The sequence below is a fragment of the Sapajus apella genome, unplaced genomic scaffold, assembly GCF_009761245.1.
Source record: "Sapajus apella isolate SASKATOON/1434 unplaced genomic scaffold, GSC_monkey_1.0 scaffold1, whole genome shotgun sequence".
Lineage (NCBI taxonomy): Eukaryota > Metazoa > Chordata > Mammalia > Primates > Cebidae > Sapajus > Sapajus apella.
The window spans coordinates 82988054-83005550 of record NW_022436941.1 but is presented as its reverse complement, the minus strand read 5'-3'; the positions used below and the strand labels follow the sequence as shown (position 1 = coordinate 83005550).

General features: G+C 38.5%; 2 protein-coding genes across 4 annotated transcripts in view; one reads left to right on the top strand and one right to left on the bottom strand.

Moving 5' to 3' along the window:
* The window catches only part of DHX29 (DExH-box helicase 29), a 50923-nt gene extending 35236 nt beyond the window's left edge, over window positions 1–15687 (bottom strand). For 2 of the 3 annotated variants that reach the window (XM_032280737.1, XM_032280745.1), the window contains exons 1-6: window positions 15189–15583; window positions 6242–6315; window positions 4605–4718; window positions 3546–3675; window positions 2697–2842; window positions 1539–1667 (exon numbers count right to left, since the gene is read on the bottom strand). In XM_032280737.1, coding sequence (XP_032136628.1) covers window positions 1539–1667; window positions 2697–2842; window positions 3546–3675; window positions 4605–4718; window positions 6242–6315; window positions 15189–15369 — 774 coding nt within the window. In that variant the 5' untranslated portion in view covers window positions 15370–15583. Of the gene's footprint in view, window positions 1–1538; window positions 1668–2696; window positions 2843–3545; window positions 3676–4604; window positions 4719–6241; window positions 6316–15188 lie in introns of all 3 variants that reach the window. The other variant, XR_004269713.1, reaches the window with a different exon arrangement.
* The window catches only part of MTREX (Mtr4 exosome RNA helicase), a 114511-nt gene continuing 112586 nt past the window's right edge, over window positions 15573–17497 (top strand). Inside the window, exon 1 of the mRNA XM_032280755.1 lies at window positions 15573–15928. Within this exon, the coding sequence (XP_032136646.1) occupies window positions 15795–15928 (134 nt within the window). The 5' untranslated portion in view covers window positions 15573–15794. The remainder of the gene's footprint in view (window positions 15929–17497) is intronic.

The window sequence follows — 17497 nt, the reverse complement described above, 5'->3', positions numbered from 1 at the left end:
CCCTAAATCTGTAGTGGCTCCTTACTGTCAAAGGAAAAGTGTCAAAATCACTTTCTGGACATCAAAATTTTCCAGTTTCCTATATACCAGTACTCATCTATACATTTTATCTCTATATATGCTCATCCATTTTTTTAATACTGAAAGGCTCCTTGTACAATTCCACATCTGTACCCTTGTTCACTCTGTTTCACAAATCTGGACCATCTTCCCATCTTTCTTTGCTTGTCTGAACTCTGTGCATCCTTTAGGTCCCATCTTTGCCTGTGTGAACTCTATGCATCCGTAGGCCCTATCTCTTTGAAGTCTTGACCTAATACTATAATTAGAAGAGGCTGCTTCTTTCTCTGAATCTCAAAGTAGACTTTTACTGCTCTTTGAAGTCTTGACCTAATGCTATAATTAGAAGAGGCTGCTTCTTTCTCTGAATCTCAAAGTAGACTTTTACTGCTCTAAATGTTTTACTTATATTAGTTTAATATAGAAACATGGTTTAAAAAAGCTTGGATATACAGAAGAATATAAAAAAGAATTCTCCATCCCATCCTACCATCTTGGTCCTAATCACCAGGAACAGATTCTAGTGTCTCTTTCCAGATGTTTTCTTTGCATATGTAAAATGCAAATATGTAGCTACAGTATATATATTTTTTCTTTTACACAAATGAATTCATCAGATTACACATGCTGTTCTACAACTTCTATCACTATTTGCCATTTGCCTGTTGACAGATGTGTGGGCTGTTTGCCTAATATAAATAAAGGTGCTATGAACATTTATGTACAAGTCTTTGTTTACAGATGTTTTAATTTTTCTTAATACCTAGAAATAAGATTGTTGGGTCACATGACAAGTATATGTTTAACTTTATGAGAAAGGGCCAGTTTTCCTAAGTGGTTATATCATTTTACACTTCCATTAGCTTTACACTCCCATTAGCAATATGAGGACTCTAGTTGCTCCACATTCTCCCCAACATTTAGTATCATTGAGCTTTTTAGTTTTAGACATTCTGATGGATATATAGCGGTATCTCATTTATGTTTTCATTTTGATTTCTCTAATCTACTTTTGTGAGGTGTCTGCTTTTAAAGCTTCTTTATATAATTATGTACAGAAGTCCTTTGTCAGATATATGTATTGCAATATTTCCCATACCATGCTCTTTTGACTTAATAGTATATTTTCTGCCTTATATTTCTATCTTATAATATGATGTCTGTTTTTCTCTCTAGACTGTGAACTTCTGTAAAGGAATGTGCCTTATCTTTTTCATTACCTAAAGGATTTAGCATACTCCTTACTCATAAAAATCATTTTAAAATATCTGATTATCTCCTTAAACATGAGAAATGTAATTAACATCTGTTGAGCAGTTAACTTTCTGCTAAGTTTTTACCTAAGTGTTACTTAATCCTCATATCAACCCATTAGAAGTACATTTCCAATTTATAAATGAGCACACTAAGGCTCAGAAAAGTAAATATATCTTGCTTAGGAACATCCAGTTAGAAGCCTAATACAAATTTCTACTCACAGGGTCAAATTTTTCCTCCTCTTCTAGACTTTTAGAATTCTCATTCTTTTCTTCTTCATTTTGTTGTTCGGCATACCGTAAAATCCACTCTTTCATATTTACTTCCACATTTTTTTCTTCCTTTTTTGGCTATAAAGAGAAAACAAATATCTGAAAAACCAAAGTAAGAAAAAGGTATCAAAACTATCTTGTCACTGCTTTTACAATTTCCTCACACTCAAAAACAGTAGACATATAAGCCGTTATTCTTTATTGCTCGGTGAAGGACAAATAAATTGACTTCAACATTAATAAGTTTAAAACTGCAGAATCCAAAGAATATGTTTACATAAAGGGGTAAAAAAGAATGAAAGGAGAAATGTTAAAAACTAGTGTTATTCCTTAAAAAAATGGTTTTATGAGGAAGATTTTTTCCATAGATGTTTTATAATATGCAGAGTATTTAAGTGTAACGCCCTAATGAATTACAGTCCCATTATTCACACTTGACTGTAATTTTCTTTCACAGAGACTCTGGGCTTGGTCATGTGACTTGCTTCACTCATGGAACATTAGCAAGAATGATAAAGCAGGAGCTTGATAAGAATTTGTACATTTTGGCTTATCATCTTAAAATACTCTTGGAAGCCAGATGCTATAAGAACACCTAAGCCACCTAAGACCACTATATGTGAGGAAACCCAAGCTAGTCATGTGAAAAAAACACATAGACAGAGGGATGCCTGGCTAGCCTCCAGCTGAGACATTAGTCAGGCCTCAGGCCACTATATGTGAGGAAACCCAGGCTAATCATGTGGAAAAAACACGTAGACAGAGGGATGCCTGGCTAGCCTCCAGCTGACGCGTTAGTCATGGGAGTGAAGAAGCCACTTTGGATGTTCCAGCCCTGGCAGATACTTCCTGGAATAGAAGAACCATCTAGCTAAGCCCAGCACAGACTGCAGAATCATAAGAAATAATAGTTGGTTTAAGCCATTACATTTTGGGGTGGTTTGTTATATAATAATAACTAAGACAGTGATAGAAAGGTCTGGCAAACCAATAAGTTATTTGTAAGAAGTAAAAATGTTATAGAAAACTAATATTTATACTCTTTGAACTGTTACATGTGCTCCATTCTGATTTTATAGCACTTTAAATGCTTAATTCTTAAATTACCTTAATCTTAGGGTCTTCTTCATGTTTTTTGGTCTTAGGTTGCAATGGAGGTGAAATAGTGGCTTGTATTTGAGAAGACTGAAATTTCGGCCTGCTTTTAGGTTGTTGCTCTTCAAATTCCTGACTGAATCCTTCAGGAAGTGCATCTTAAAATAAAATAAACTATGTTGAAAATAAACAGGCATATGCTACATAAAACACACAAATATTGGTTAAGCATACACTTTGTAAACTTTGCCTAGACTTAGAGCACTTAATTTTCTTCTACTCCCTCATCTCCTAAGAATAGAAATCCTAAGATGAGCCTGGTTTTATTTGTCAAACTAGAAGTGGACATACTCATCAGATGGTAGCTAGCCCTTTTCTAATTGGCCATTATTTCACCCTCAATATTACGTTCCTAAATTGTCATAAAAAGATCTTAATCCTTCCCACTCTTTGGCTGTCATGCCATGTGATAGTATCCTTAGTCACCACAAGTCATTTGCACTCCAGATTCTTGCCAAAGATTACAATCATTACCCTCTGCTTAATAAAATACTATATATCCAAGGACAGCCCTAATTTCTAAACCAAAAGTCAGGAGACATAGCTTACTGATAGGTAAAAATTGTATTAAAGACATATGAAAATGACAATCAACAACTGAACACAAAACACAAAACATATTTTCTTGCATAGGCCACAATCTCTAAGGAGATATCCTGAAAAGAACAGAAGGTAAGAACACTTTAAAAGTAAATAATTATAACAGTGAAAAAATTTAAGCATAAGCCAAAAGGTTGATACAAATCCCAAAATGACTTCAAAAGGTTTTAGAAACTGAAATAATTTAATGATATTGTTTACCATCTGAAAGGTTTAAACAGAGCCAATCCAAGGCAGAATGAAGGTCACCTCCATATAAGAGTGTATTGGTCATGGCATCTTCAATGTCCTTAGTCTTAAATGAAAATGCTTGTAAAGCCATGTATAAATCCTATGACAAGGAAATGTAAAAAAAGTCACATTTGTCAAAGTACCCTTCCTGTATTGCTAATTTTATTATCTCATTCATTTTAAACTATAAACTTTGACACAAATTATAATTTCAAAACAATCTTTTTTTCCCCAGTTAAAAATGAAATGTGTTTACTGAAGTGAGAATTTGGAAACCAGAGATCTTTAAAAAAGAGAACCGTGATAAATTATTCATATTCTCACTATCCAAAGATACTAAATGTAGTACATTTCTTTTCAGTCATTTTTGTAAAAACAGATTTCACATAACATAATAACAAAAGCACCTTCCCAAGGTATCAGAAACTCTGCATCATCACTTTGAATAGTTACATAATATTCCACTGGGTAGACATATCCTAATTTAATTTTGTATTTTTCTATGGCTGACCACTTAGGATATATATATATTTTTTATTACAAGCAGTGCTTCCGTGAACATCTTTATACATAAAGATAAAGAATTTTAATATATTTTATAAATAATCATTATGCTTAAGCAGAACTGGGTTCAAATCCAGACCCTGTTTACTAGTAACCTTAGGCTATAACTTATGTCATCTTTGCAAGCCTCAATTCTTTCACTTGAAAAAATGGGGCCACATATATCTATCTCTTAGGACTGTTGTGTCAGAGAATATGTAAACAAAGTGCCCAGCACAGAGTCTAATATAGTAGGTGCCCAATAATACAATTCTGGAGATATGCCTTAATTTTCATGTCACCTTTTTAATATGTACACTTGTACCTTCTTGATTTAATGCGTGCACAATTCCTTCTCTATTCTTACAGATGGAATGATCTACATAAAATCTCAATGGAAGTTGTAAACCCACATTTATCTCACACGAGGAGCTGTCTAAAAATGCTTTACTAAAACTAAGGAACTTACAAAAGTTTGCAAAATACCTGCAATTTTTTGGCAGTAAGTCTTCCAGAAATAATTCCCTTGTCATTATTTTGCTTTTTATGCTCATTGATCACTCCAATAATTCTTTGCTCTAGTTTGTTATTAATTACCACCTGTTGAAGCCAAAAAGGTCATATCATTTAGAAGCTAAATTATTAAAAAATTAGAAGCCAATCATACAGTTTTCTATATTCCTGCCAACCAAGCCCAAAATTTCAGCTAAAATCAGATATAGTAATTACAATTTTTTGGACTACCATTCATTTGACCACATTCCTATCATTTCTATAAGAAAAAATACAGTATGAGAAAAGCAACAAGATAACACATGGCAAGAAAAAATCCTTTTACAAAGCCTCTCAAGGGCAATGTCACGAGACATTGTCCTTGGACCAACCTTGGGTTGTTGTCACAAAGACAGATTCCTAAGCTCTATCCTAACCATACTAAATCAGAATTCTTGGAGATGGAGCATAGAATCTGCCTTAATGTAAACAGCACAAGCACACAACCTAAAATGCTACACTATAAAAGGAGTATAACATGTAAAATTGAAAACTGAATATATAGTAATAAAAAGTTACACAAATTCTTTTGGCTTCTAGATTTTGACTTCTAGATTTTTCTTTTTTTTTTTTTTGAGACGGAGTTTTGCTCTTGTTACCCAGGCTGGAGTGCAATGGCGCGATCTCGGCTCACCGCAACCTCCGCCTCCCGGGTTCAGGCAATTCTCCTGCCTCAGCCTCCTGAGTCGCTGGGATTATAGGCACACGCCACCATGCCCAGCTAATTTTTTGTATTTTTAGTAGAGACGGGGTTTCACCATGTTGACCAGGATGGTCTCGATCTCTTGACCTCGTGATCCACCCGCCTCGGCCTCCCACAGTGCTGGGATTACAGGCTTGAGCCACCGCGCCCGGCACTTCTAGATTTTTCTACTAGCCATTTTATTTTCTGTTCTTTTGTTATTTTTAACCTAAGAGTACACAAGCTTCTACTTAAAAAATACCTTCTTCTCTTTATTACTTCTTAACTAAATGCCTACTATAAACTAAGCACAAACATATAATTCAGAAATTCATAGTCTAACCCAGAAAATATATATAAAGAGACAAAGTATAACCCAGCATGACAATTCTTGAAAGAGATAACATCAAGTAATAGTAGAACCACCAAGAAAATCAACTTGGTAAATTATAAAGGACTTCATAGACATAACAGAAGTGACAAACAAAAAGGGGAAATGAGGGCACTCTAGGCAGAGAGTATATGAGTAAAAGCTTGAAGTTGTAAAATCACGTATTTAGAAGAACAAATAAGATATTAACGAGATGTCCCATGAACTAAAATATTAAATAGAGATCAGAGTAATAGGAGAATGAAAAGGTATTCTAAAATAGACCTGAAAAAACATATATGCCATGCTTAGAAGTTTAGATTTTAACCAGACCTTCCTTCATTTCTTAGTCTCTTAACATATGTGTATGATTTACTTCTTTTTAGTAGAGATTAGTTCTTAGAATACTATTTACAAAAATTTAAAATACTCCATCATTTTCTTACATTTAAGGATATGGGGGGAAATAAATGGTGGGGGGAACATTTCTTGAAATGACTCAAAACCTTGGTTACTTACTTTCAAAATAGATTTATCCAGATTTGCAGGACCACCAGAATCATTTGTAGAATTAAAACTATAAATTTTTGGACCTGTAAATAACAGAAACAAATAGACAAGGCAATTTAATGATTAATATCTATTACATTATTTTAATTTTCCTCTAAAGAATGCTAAATATTAAATATTTGATTTCAGCTATTTTTCCCCCATACTTCACCAAATAATTCAATCTAGTAGCTAGCAATATCATCTCTAAATTTTCAACATTTTACCAGTTAACATTCCTCCACATTAACCAGTTTCTCATAAAATGCAAATGCATACGTATCTTTTAGGTTAAATCTATCTTTATCTTCATATCTTTTAATCAGATGCTTTTCTCCTGGCACTTAGCTGAGGCAAGACTTCTCAGAAGATATGACTGTTGGCAGAGAAGATGGGCAATTTTAAAAAGAAAGCACTCTTTCTTAAAGGCATATGCTAAGTGAAAAGGAAGGTGGGAGTTCCTATCATCTTTTCTCCCTGGACTCAAGTCCAGGGTTGCTACAGTTTCCTAGGGCTGCCCTAACAAATCACCACAAACTTGATGGCTGAATACAACAGAAATGTATTCTCTCACAATACTGGAAGGAAGAAGCCCAAAATCAAGATGTGAGCAGGACCATGCTCTCTCTGAAGGCTCTAGGTAGGAATCTTTCCTTCCCTCTTCCGGCGTCTGGTGGCAGCATAACACCAGTCTCTGCCTCCTCCTTCACACAGCCTTCTTCCCTGTCTCTGTGTCCAAATCTCCTCTCCTTTCTCTTGACACTAGTTACTGGATTTAGGGATCACCCTAAATCTAGTATAATTTCGTCTCAAGATCCATAGATTTCAAAAGAGCTTATTTCCAAATAAGATTACATTCTGAGGTTCCAAGTGGACATGAATATTTGGGGGGACACTACTCACTCAACCCACTATAGTTGCTAAGTCTGTTTCAGTGAAAAGAAACACTATATAGTCTCAGTCCTCTAACAGTGAATAACCAGGAAGCAATACTTATTATTTTCAAACTTTTGGTCTCATGACCCCTTACTCTCTTAAAAATTACTGAGGATCCAAATAGTTTTTCTTTATGTGGGCTATGTGTGTTGATACTTACCATATTATAAATTAAAAGGGAAATTTTAAAATATTCATTAATTCACTAAAAATACTAAATCTGGCCAGATGCAGTGGCTCATGCCTGTAATCCCAGCACTTTGGGAGGCTGAGGTGGGAGATCACTTGAGCCTAGGAGTTTGAGACCAGTCTAGGCAACATCGTAAGACGTTGCCTCTACAAAAGTTATCCAGCTGTGGTAGGCTGCACATGTCTGAAGTCCCAGCTACTCAAGAGGCTGAAGCAGGAAAATTGCTTGAACCCAGGAGTTCAAGGCTGCAGTAGTGGTGGCAGTGAGCTATGACTGCATCACTGCACTCCAGCCTGGGCGACAGAGTGAGACCCTGTCAATACTGCTAATAATAATAGGCCAGGCACGGTGGCTTATGCCTGTAATCTCAGCACTTTAGGAGGCCAAGGCAGGCAGATCAAATGAGGTCAGGAGTTTGAGACCAGCCTGGCCAACATGGTGAAACCCCATCTCTACTAAAAATACAAAAATTAGCTGGGCATGATGATACATGCCTGTAATCCCAGCTACTTGGGAAGCTGGAGCAGGAGAACTGCTTGAACTCATGAGGCTGAGGTTGCCGTAAGCCAAGACCATGCCACTGCACCCCAGCCTGGGCGATAGAGGGAGACTCCGTCTCAGAAACAAACAAACAAACAAAAAAACTCAACAAAATAATATTATTAAAAATAAACCTGTTACATTAATATAAATAATGCTTTTGATAAAATGTAACTATATTTTTCAAGACAAAAAAAATTTTCCTTTTTGTAAGTCTCTTTAATGTCTGGTATCTTAGTCTGCTCAGGTTGCCACAAGAAAATACTACAGAGTGCTGGATGGCTTCACCATCAGAAATTTCCCACAGTTCTGGAGGTTGGGAAGTCTAAGATTAAGGTACCAGCAAGGTAGGTTTCATTCTGAGGCTTCTCTTGGCATGTAGGTGGCTACCATTTGCTCTGTGTTCACATGGCTTTTTTTTCTGTGCTTACTCACGGAAACTGAGTGCTCTCAGGTATCTCATTTTATAAGGACATTAATCCTGTTAGATCAGGGCCCCATTCCTATGCTCTCATTTAACTTTATATACTTCCTTAGAGTCCTTACCTCCAAATATAGCCACACTGGGATAAGGGTTTCAACATATGAATTTTTGGAGGACACAAAGATTCAGTTAGTAATATTTGGCTTCTGCATTCAATCTGCTATAACATTACGCACCATGTAGCCGCTGGACAACCTTACCGTATAATCATGAGAAAATGAGCATCAAAAATGGCAAATAACATCTCAGAATTATGACGAAAATAGTTTTCACTTCATGGAGCTCTTGCCAAACAAGTCTCAGGGTTCCTTAGGACCTCTTGAGCACGCTTTGAGAACCGCTGCTGTATAAGAATGATTCCAGGCCAGGTGCAGTGGGTCATGCCTGTAATCCCAGCACTCTGGGAGGCCATCTCTACTAAAAATACAAAATTAGCCGGGCACGGTGGCACAGCTACTCAGGAGGCTGAGACAGGAGAACTGCTTAAACCTGGGAGGCAGAAGGTTGCAGTGAGCTGAGATTGTGCCATTGCACTCCAGCCTGGGCAACAAGAGTGAAACTCCATCTTAAAAAAAAAAAAGGAATAATCCAAAAATATTTTTTTCTACTTTGAGATACTGAAACACTAAATTTAAGTGTTCTTATGATTTTAAAGTCAAAGACTTTGGTCTCTGCTGGGTTACATTATGTTCTTCATTTTAAGATAGTAGTTAATATAATTAGATATTTTTAAAGAGCAGAAGTTTTGAGAATAACTACTGTAACTTGTACATCTGGGCAATCTGAAAGAGGAACATTTGCGGTTCTGTGAATTACTGCTGTGCTATAGTTATCTTGGAGGTACCCAAGGCTATCTGGCATATGTAAAAAGATAATAACAACTCTGGTATTATATTGTTCGTTTCCTTATCTTCTAGTCTCAGACTTTACCTTAATTCCAGTAATCTCTCTCATAAATTCATGTTAGTGGTCATAAAGGAGATTATATGTTTAGTAGTCTTTAACCATTTCTGGGGGGTCTTATCAATTATAGTAAGCTTGTGCACAAATTTAGCATGCAGTTTTAGAGGTCCCTAAATACATCAAAAGGCCCTGTTATAACCCTTTTAAAAAGTTACAGATTAAAAAAAAAAAAGTTACAGATAGATGAGCCGTTCATTACCAAGATTACACTGAGAAACAATTCAAAGTTGATGTGTTACTGACAAGAGTAAGACCGTAAATCCCTTCCAAAATGCTGTTGGTCCCAACTGGGGCAACATGGTGAAACCCTATCTCTACAAAAAATACAAAAAAATTAGCTGCTGGGCATGGTGGCTTATGCCTGTAATCCTAGCACTTTGGGAGGCTGAGGTGGGCTGATCACCTGAGGTCAGGAGTTCAAGACCAGTCTGTTCAACATGGAGAAATCTGTCTCTACTAAAAACACAAAATTAGCCGGGTGTGGTGGTGCATGCCTGTAATCCCCGCTATTCTCCTGCTGAGGCAGAAGACTCACTTGAACCCGGGAGGCAGAGGTTGCAGTGAGCCAAAATCACGCCATTGCACTCCAACCCGGGCAACAAGAGCGAAATTCCGTTTAAAAAAAAAATTAGCTAGGTGTGGTGGCTTGTGCCTGTAATCCCAGCTACTTGGGAGGCTGAGATGGGAGGATTGCTTGGGCCCAGGAGGCAGAGGTTATAGTGAGTCACTGGGTGACAGAGTGAGACCATATGTCAAAAAAAAAAAAAAGCTGTTGGTTGTTTTTTTTTTTTTAATTTACAAATTGAAAAGATTAAAGTAAATTCTCATTTGTCTCCTCCAAATATTTCACCTAAGTGTTTCAACTGTATCACTTCCTTGAAATTGGCTTATACTGCAAACTTCCAGAGGGTAAATAAGGAGCTGAGTTTCTGAAAAATGATCAGAGAAATTAAGGAATCCTGCTCAACATTCACTGGGCCACATTCATTTTTTCCAAGTAAAGTGCATAAGATTTATGACAGCTGCTTTCCCTATTGCTTAGAGACTTTTACGATTTTTGGTTTTGTGTTTCGGATGGTGGAAGTTACTAGAAATCTGACTGGAAGTAAGGATGTTAGTATGCAATATCTCCAAGTCAAAGTATTATGAATTCCAAATTTATAAATGAAAGGTCATGGAACAATGCAACATATGTAGTTGGCTCTCAAAAATATTTGTTACATTAAAGTTGAAGCACAAACTAAATGATTTCCTCAAAATAGCTCAGCTAATTAAAAAAATCGCCAAGTGCAGTGGCTCACACCTGTAATCCTAGCACTTTGGGAGGCTGAGGCAGGCAGATTACCTGAGGTCAGGAGTTTGAGACAGGCCTGACCAACACAGAGAAACCCAGTCTCTACTAAAATACAAAATTAACCAGGTATGGTGGCACATGCCTGTAATTCCAGCTACTCAGGAGGCTGAGGCAGGAGAATCACTTGAACCTGGGAGTTGGAGGTTGCAGCGAGCCAAGATCGCATCTTTGCACTCTGGTCTGGGGAACAAGAGTGAAACTCCATCTCAAAATATATATCAACCAGTATCAGTTTCTTATTGCCCAATATGCTTTTCTTTCACTACATAATTTTTTTATACTGTATTTTAAAGGAAACAACAATGCCAATGACCCACTATGACTAAGACATTCACTTTGAGTTGTTAGCACTCTGATTCCCTTCTGATCAACAGTGTGTACATCTGCAGAAAGGTTAATCAGGCGAGGGACCCAAACAGGGACTCTGGCAGTAAACAGATCTAGTCCCTGTCCTCATGGGGCTTATATTCTGGAAGAGTAAATAATTAGTAAGCAACTAATTACTCAAATAAGCTATGAAGGGGAAGTGCAGAGTGCCAAGAGAATAGATGAAGGTGAATTGATGTAATCTGAGCAATTAAGGCCTGTGAGGAAGTACACACTGCCAGAGCCACTTGACTAATCATTTTGAAATATAAACCAGCTAAAGTTTCTCCTCTACTTAATACCAACACTGGCCCCCACTTCCCATTGTACTGGCTCTGGTTCCTTCCCAGACTTCCAGCCACATTTTAACACTTCCTTTCTTCACTCCAGCCACACAGAACTATCTTCTTAGAACCTGTCAAGCTTGTTTCCACCTTAGGGTCTTTAGGCTTGTTGTTCCCGCTGCTGCAAATACTCTGCAGATCATCTCAGTTTAAATGTTTTCTAAGGGAAACTATTCCTATTCCAAACCAAAATAGACCCCTTCCCCTGTCCTCCATTTAATCTTTACCAAGTCACTATTTTCTGTTCCTCATAGCACTTTTTGTATTTTAGTGACCCTAAAAAAAAAATTTATGATGGCTTTTATAAACTTAGGACATCCATTCTTATTCCCCTCTTAAAATTTTAAGTCTCGACTAGGTTCAAGGATTTTTCAGAATCACAAGCCTCTTGGTTGGAAGAGAAAAATTACTGAACCTCTTATTTTGGTCTCAGTCATACCATCATATAATTAGGCTAAGGAAGTGGCACTTCTAAGGCAAAAGCACAGGAACGGAAAGAAAGGCAAAGGGGAGGGCAGGGAAAGAAAGATGGGCAAAGGTCCTGCTATTCCTAGAACACTCCAGGCTTGCATTTCAAGGCCTTTCTGTTCCCTCTGCCCAGAAGGCTCTTTACCTAGTCATCTGTGTAACTACTTTAACCACCTCCTTTGCTCAAATGTCACCTTCTTATATAATGCCTTCCTTCCCTGACGACCCTATTTAATACTGAAACTCTCCCTCCCTCCTCTCTATTCAGCCTCTTCAAAAATTTTTTGATAAACAGATGAAATGAAAAAAACAAGAGTGGTAAGAATACCCCAAATTGTGCAAGCCATTTAGTGATTTTGTACCTCTATAATAGAGGACAATTTTGACCAGCTGTGCTGTGTACAATCCTTCAAATTGTAAAGATAAGGAGGGATGGAAGTAGAGTAAAACTATTACATCTACATTAAGAACTACACAGAGTACTTTTCCACTTTTTCCTCCAAAATAGGTTTATTATATGTTATATATTAAAAATAAACTGAAAAGTTATGTACAAATTTAGCAGATAACCTCTAGTTTTTTTCTCTTGATTTCTTGGTCTTAATAATTCCTTTGAACTTTCCTTACCACTTACCCAAGACATTTTCTTCATGACGATATGCACAGCACTGGAGTAGAAAACTGGGGAGATGTTAATGCACATCCATAAAACAGTTCCTAACTCTTGTAACTGTGTAGGATATATAAAATGTATAATTCTTTACATACCATAAGGCAAGACCTAACTATCAAAAGAATGGTTTAAACATCTATGATACGTAAGTTGTGAATAGCAGGAAAAATTCAAAAAGGAGTTGATATCTGAAATGGCTATTTTAAGGTTTTGGTACATGATGTTAGGGATAGATTGCACTCCACGAAGAAAAAAATGGCAAGAATAAATATGAGGAAGGAGAAAGTCAAGAGCTCCATTTGGAGAAATGAAAACACACCAGATTTGTTATAGTTAAATAGAGGAATTAGTAAAAAGGCTAGAAAGAGAGTTTTAGAAGCCAGCTAAATGATTTGGATTTTATTACAAAGTCAGTGAGGATGCCATGGAAGAAATGGGAAGTGCTACGACCAAAGCAGCATTTCTGGAAGACCAGTCTGATGTTGACATGCAAGACCAACTGGAAAAGGCAAAATGAGCAAAGCTACGGAGTCCATTAAAAGACTTTGTTGGTGTTCCAGGAATTCACGAGTACCTAGACTAGGGTGTAAATCACACAAATGAAAAGGGAAATATCGAAAAACAAGGAAGTTGAAGGAAAAGTTAGTTTGGGGAAAGAAGAGTAGTTTAGTACTAGCTCTGTTAAATTTGAGATGCTTGCAAAAAATAGGGTCAAAGGATCCAGGTTAAATGTAGAAATTACGGACTTGAGCTTGGAAGATAGGCCATCTACAAAGGCAAAGACAGAAGTAACGGAAATAGATGAACACTCCTAGAAGGGCTGTAGGAGCTAACTATACTGTCACGGATTGATACCTTCAGAAAGGGTCACATTTTTGGGGCTGGAGGAAAGGAAAGCCAAAGAATACAACAAATGACCACTAGAAAGTTCAAATAATTCAGAGGAATGTCAGTAAAAGACATAGGAAAAGTGAAAAAGAGGCTGATCCACAGAGTAAAACTGCCATAGTTGTCAAGGGGAAATTCTATGTATTTATAAGTACAAGGATACTAACTCTGTAGCTAAAACAATACAATAAATTGTAGGGCAAAGAACTGTTTCCACCTTCTAGGTAAAGGTCTGGTACCTGCCTACTTGTTTTTTTTGTTGTTGTTGTTTTTTTTTTTTTTTTTTTGAGACAGAATCGCTCTGTCGCCAGGCCAAAGTGCAGTGGTGTGATCTTGGCTCACTGCAACCTCCTCCCAGGTTCAAGCAATTATCCTGCCTCAGTCTCCCAAGTAGCTGGGACTACAGGCGCTCGCCACCATGCCCAGCTAAGTTTTGTATTTTTAGTAGAGACAGGGTTTCACCATGTTGGCCAGGATGGTCTTGATCTCTTGACCTCGTGATTCGCCTGCCTCAACTCCCCAAAAGTGCTGGGATTACAGGCGTAAGCCACTACACCCGGCCCATTGCTCACTTTTTTTTAGTCTCATCTCTTTTCCCCCTTTGGCAATGCTTTATGTTCTATGAATTCCTCAAGAGCCCCAAGCTCTTTCCTGACTCAAATGATTTTTATACATGATGTTCATTATCTCTGCCTGGAATACTAATTTCTGCCATGCTTCACTCCTTTTCATCCTCCTGATCTCAGCTTAACTGTTACCTTTCCAGAAATGATACCTGCTCATCCCCAGTAAAAATTAGATTACCCTGTTAAACTGTCTTCTCAGGCTTTTGTTTGTGGCACTTATCAATTATAAGGCAATGTATATGTCTGTCTGGGTTATCTATCAGTTAATGCTCTCTCTCTGACATTAGACTGGCAAGCTCCATGAGGTGATTTCTCTACTTTCCTCATCACAGTCCTCACGTTTTGTCAGATACATAGTAATTATTTGCGAATATACACACGAATGCTCAGCAAATATTTCTTTAATATTTTAATAAGTATAAGCAAACCACCAGACCAGAACACAACAGAATATAATTATTCATCTTTTGAACTAAACCGTTAACAGTGGCCTGCTCATCTGCAGCAGGAATCGGCCATCTACAAGTTCACTTGTCAAACCAATTTGTATGGTAAGCAAAAACGCATGGCTACAGAACCCAGCGCCGACAATTTTACAATAGGTTACACCATGTAACCAGTGTGTAACCACTGTAATTTTTATTAAGTACTGATTTTTCCAGAACACATGGAAACACTAGATTGTTGCTGAAAATGATATGAAGAACAGACAAAAAATGGGGCTGGCTGCCACCAGGAGGTCAGGAACTCCACTCAGCATTCGTCTTTGCATTGCCCTAGCAGGCTGAGAGGGTGCTCAGGATGGATCCCTGCTGAAACAAGAGCTAATGCAATTGTTTATAGAAGAGAGGAAAATGTGAGTTAAAAGGGAAATGCCAGGCTGCAACAGGGCTACTGTCAGAATTTTGGAGGCCCAAAGAGCTTACACTAATCTAAACCAAAACCACCCCATGGGGAGCTAGCAGTTCTAGTGTTGGAGATAGAAATTTTGGGCCCGAAGCTCCTCCCGGGTTCTAAGGCCCCTTCTTCAGGACAAGCAGCAAGGTCTCAGGGCAGACAGCCAGGGGCTGGGGGACCCCTCGTACCTTGCTTGACTCGGGGCTCCCTGGCGCTGGCAGCGACGGCGGGGGCCGGCCTGGACACTGGCTTCTTGCTTTGGGCCTCCCCGGCAGTTCCAGCCTCTGCAGATTTAGCTCTGGAAGCAGACACTGCGGCCCGGACCGCCGCGGCCGCCGGAGCCTTATGTTTCTTGTTCTTGCCGCCCATGTTGCAGCTGTGGCAGAAGATTCTTCGCGGCCCACGGTCCGGCGCTACCACTGCACAGTCAACGAGGGCTCTTTACATTCCCCGGCTCCGGGACAGCCACCCTGTGCTTCGATCCGGGCTTCTTGGACCAGGTCGACCGCTGCCTCGCAATTGGTCTAATTCAGCAGGCTCCGCCTCCTTGAGTCGCCAGCGGCCTGCAGCACGCCGCTCTCGGTCTTTAGCCACTAAGCAGCTTGCCCGCTTTAGGTTGGAAAGGAAAGCAGAAAGCAAAAAACAAAAAACGTCTGTGGAATATTTCGTCCGCCGTGCGACTTGACTACTTTTGTCTCCTGCGGGCCACTGTTGAGCCTCCACGGGACGTCACCGTCTGTGTGGTCGCAGGGCATCGTGGGTAGGAGGGAGATTCACTCTCACTGCTCTGAAAGATGGCGGACGCATTCGGAGATGAGCTGTTCAGCGTGTTCGAGGGCGATTCGACCACTACGGAGGGAACCAAAAAAGACAAGGAAAAGGAGAAAGGGAAGTGGAAGGGGCCTCCAGGGTCTGCAGACAAGGCAGGGTAAGGAAGATGTTCTAGTTGTTGCTTTTATTTTTTTCCTTCTCGGTGCTTAGGGAAGAAAACACTGCTCTCGGGAAGAGCACGAGAAAATGAAGTGTACATTGAGTGGTGTTGGGAAGTGAAGGGGTTCCAGAAAAAAGTTGGAGAGGTTGAAATAATGTTGGTTCGGTGAAGTGCGGGTCTTGGCGTTTCCTGTTGTCTGCAGGCTGCGTGTCTGTTTCCCTCCCTTACGTGGTCGTTACTGATTCCATCCACTTCTTCTGGATTCTGTACCCAGAGCACCAGCACAACACCTGGCACATAGTTGCTAATAAACAAAACGAATGATTAGTTGAGTAAAGGGTGGAAAAGTTTAGAAAAAAATGATTTGAATTGACTTGGAGAGGAAAGGGCAGATAGTAACATGAGAAGTGGTATTTAATCTCCAAGATGTAGTTTTCTCTTCCGTAAAATGGAGATAATAGTGCCTACTACTGGTTGTGTTGTGAGGATTAAATGAGATATTCGTGTAAAGTGCCTAACGGTGCTTAGCTAGCTATCACTAATAAATGCTATCTCTCATGAGTTTATTAGAAGAAAAATTATGGACCCTACCCATATGTTTAGACTGATGCATACAGCAACCAGAAAGTGTACAGGACTGTTTAGACATGATGTTGTTCTCAAGGAGTTTTCTGCGTAGGGGGAGAGATAGAACAGGTACATATTAAAGAGTTACAGTATAGGTGAGGAAGTGATAGTCTTGAATGGTATATACAGTTAAGGGCTATAAAAGTTCAAGAAAGGGAGATACCTATTTGTGACTTTCAGGAAGGTTTACATACAAGATGATATTCTGAGATGAGGAAATTGTATGTTAATAGTGCCAAGTTTTTTTTTTTGTTAGTTTTTAGGAGCTCAAATTGGGCAAGAGGAACTGTTCGCTTAGGGACTGCAAGAGATATGCCTAGGAATATTCATTGATTTGAGATCATGAAGGGCCTTGAATATCAAGCAGAGGAGTTTTGATTTCATTTTTAAAACCCTGTTGAACAAGGCTATTGGATAAGTAGAATGACAGTTTAGGAAAATTCATTTGGCAGTGGTTGGCAGAGTACTATAATAATGTAGGGAAAGAGAATAGACACTCATAAGAAGAAGTAAATTAGGAAATTATGTTGTCTGGTTGTAAAGATGAAAAGAACCTCAACTCAGGCCGTGGCAGAGGAATGAAAAGGAACATGTTAAGAAAAAAATGGACAGGCCTTCATTAATTAAGGAGAACAAGGGAAAGGAAGTCAAAAGGGATGTTTAATTTGCATGCCATGGTGAAAAAAATAGGGACATTTAGAGGTTTTGATAAAATTAATTTGGCTTGAGACAATGTGAGGTGATAATAGTATATCCATAGGAATGTGTCCACTGGGTGGTTTTAATCGGGTTTTGGAGAGAGACCAGGACTGGAACTCTGTATTTGAATTGGTCTCCTTGAGGTGGAGATCCCTGTGGGAAAGTAAGTGACACTTAACACAGAACTTGTGGAGGGGGTGCGTAAGCGTAAATGAGAGATTACAGAGATAACAGAAAAAT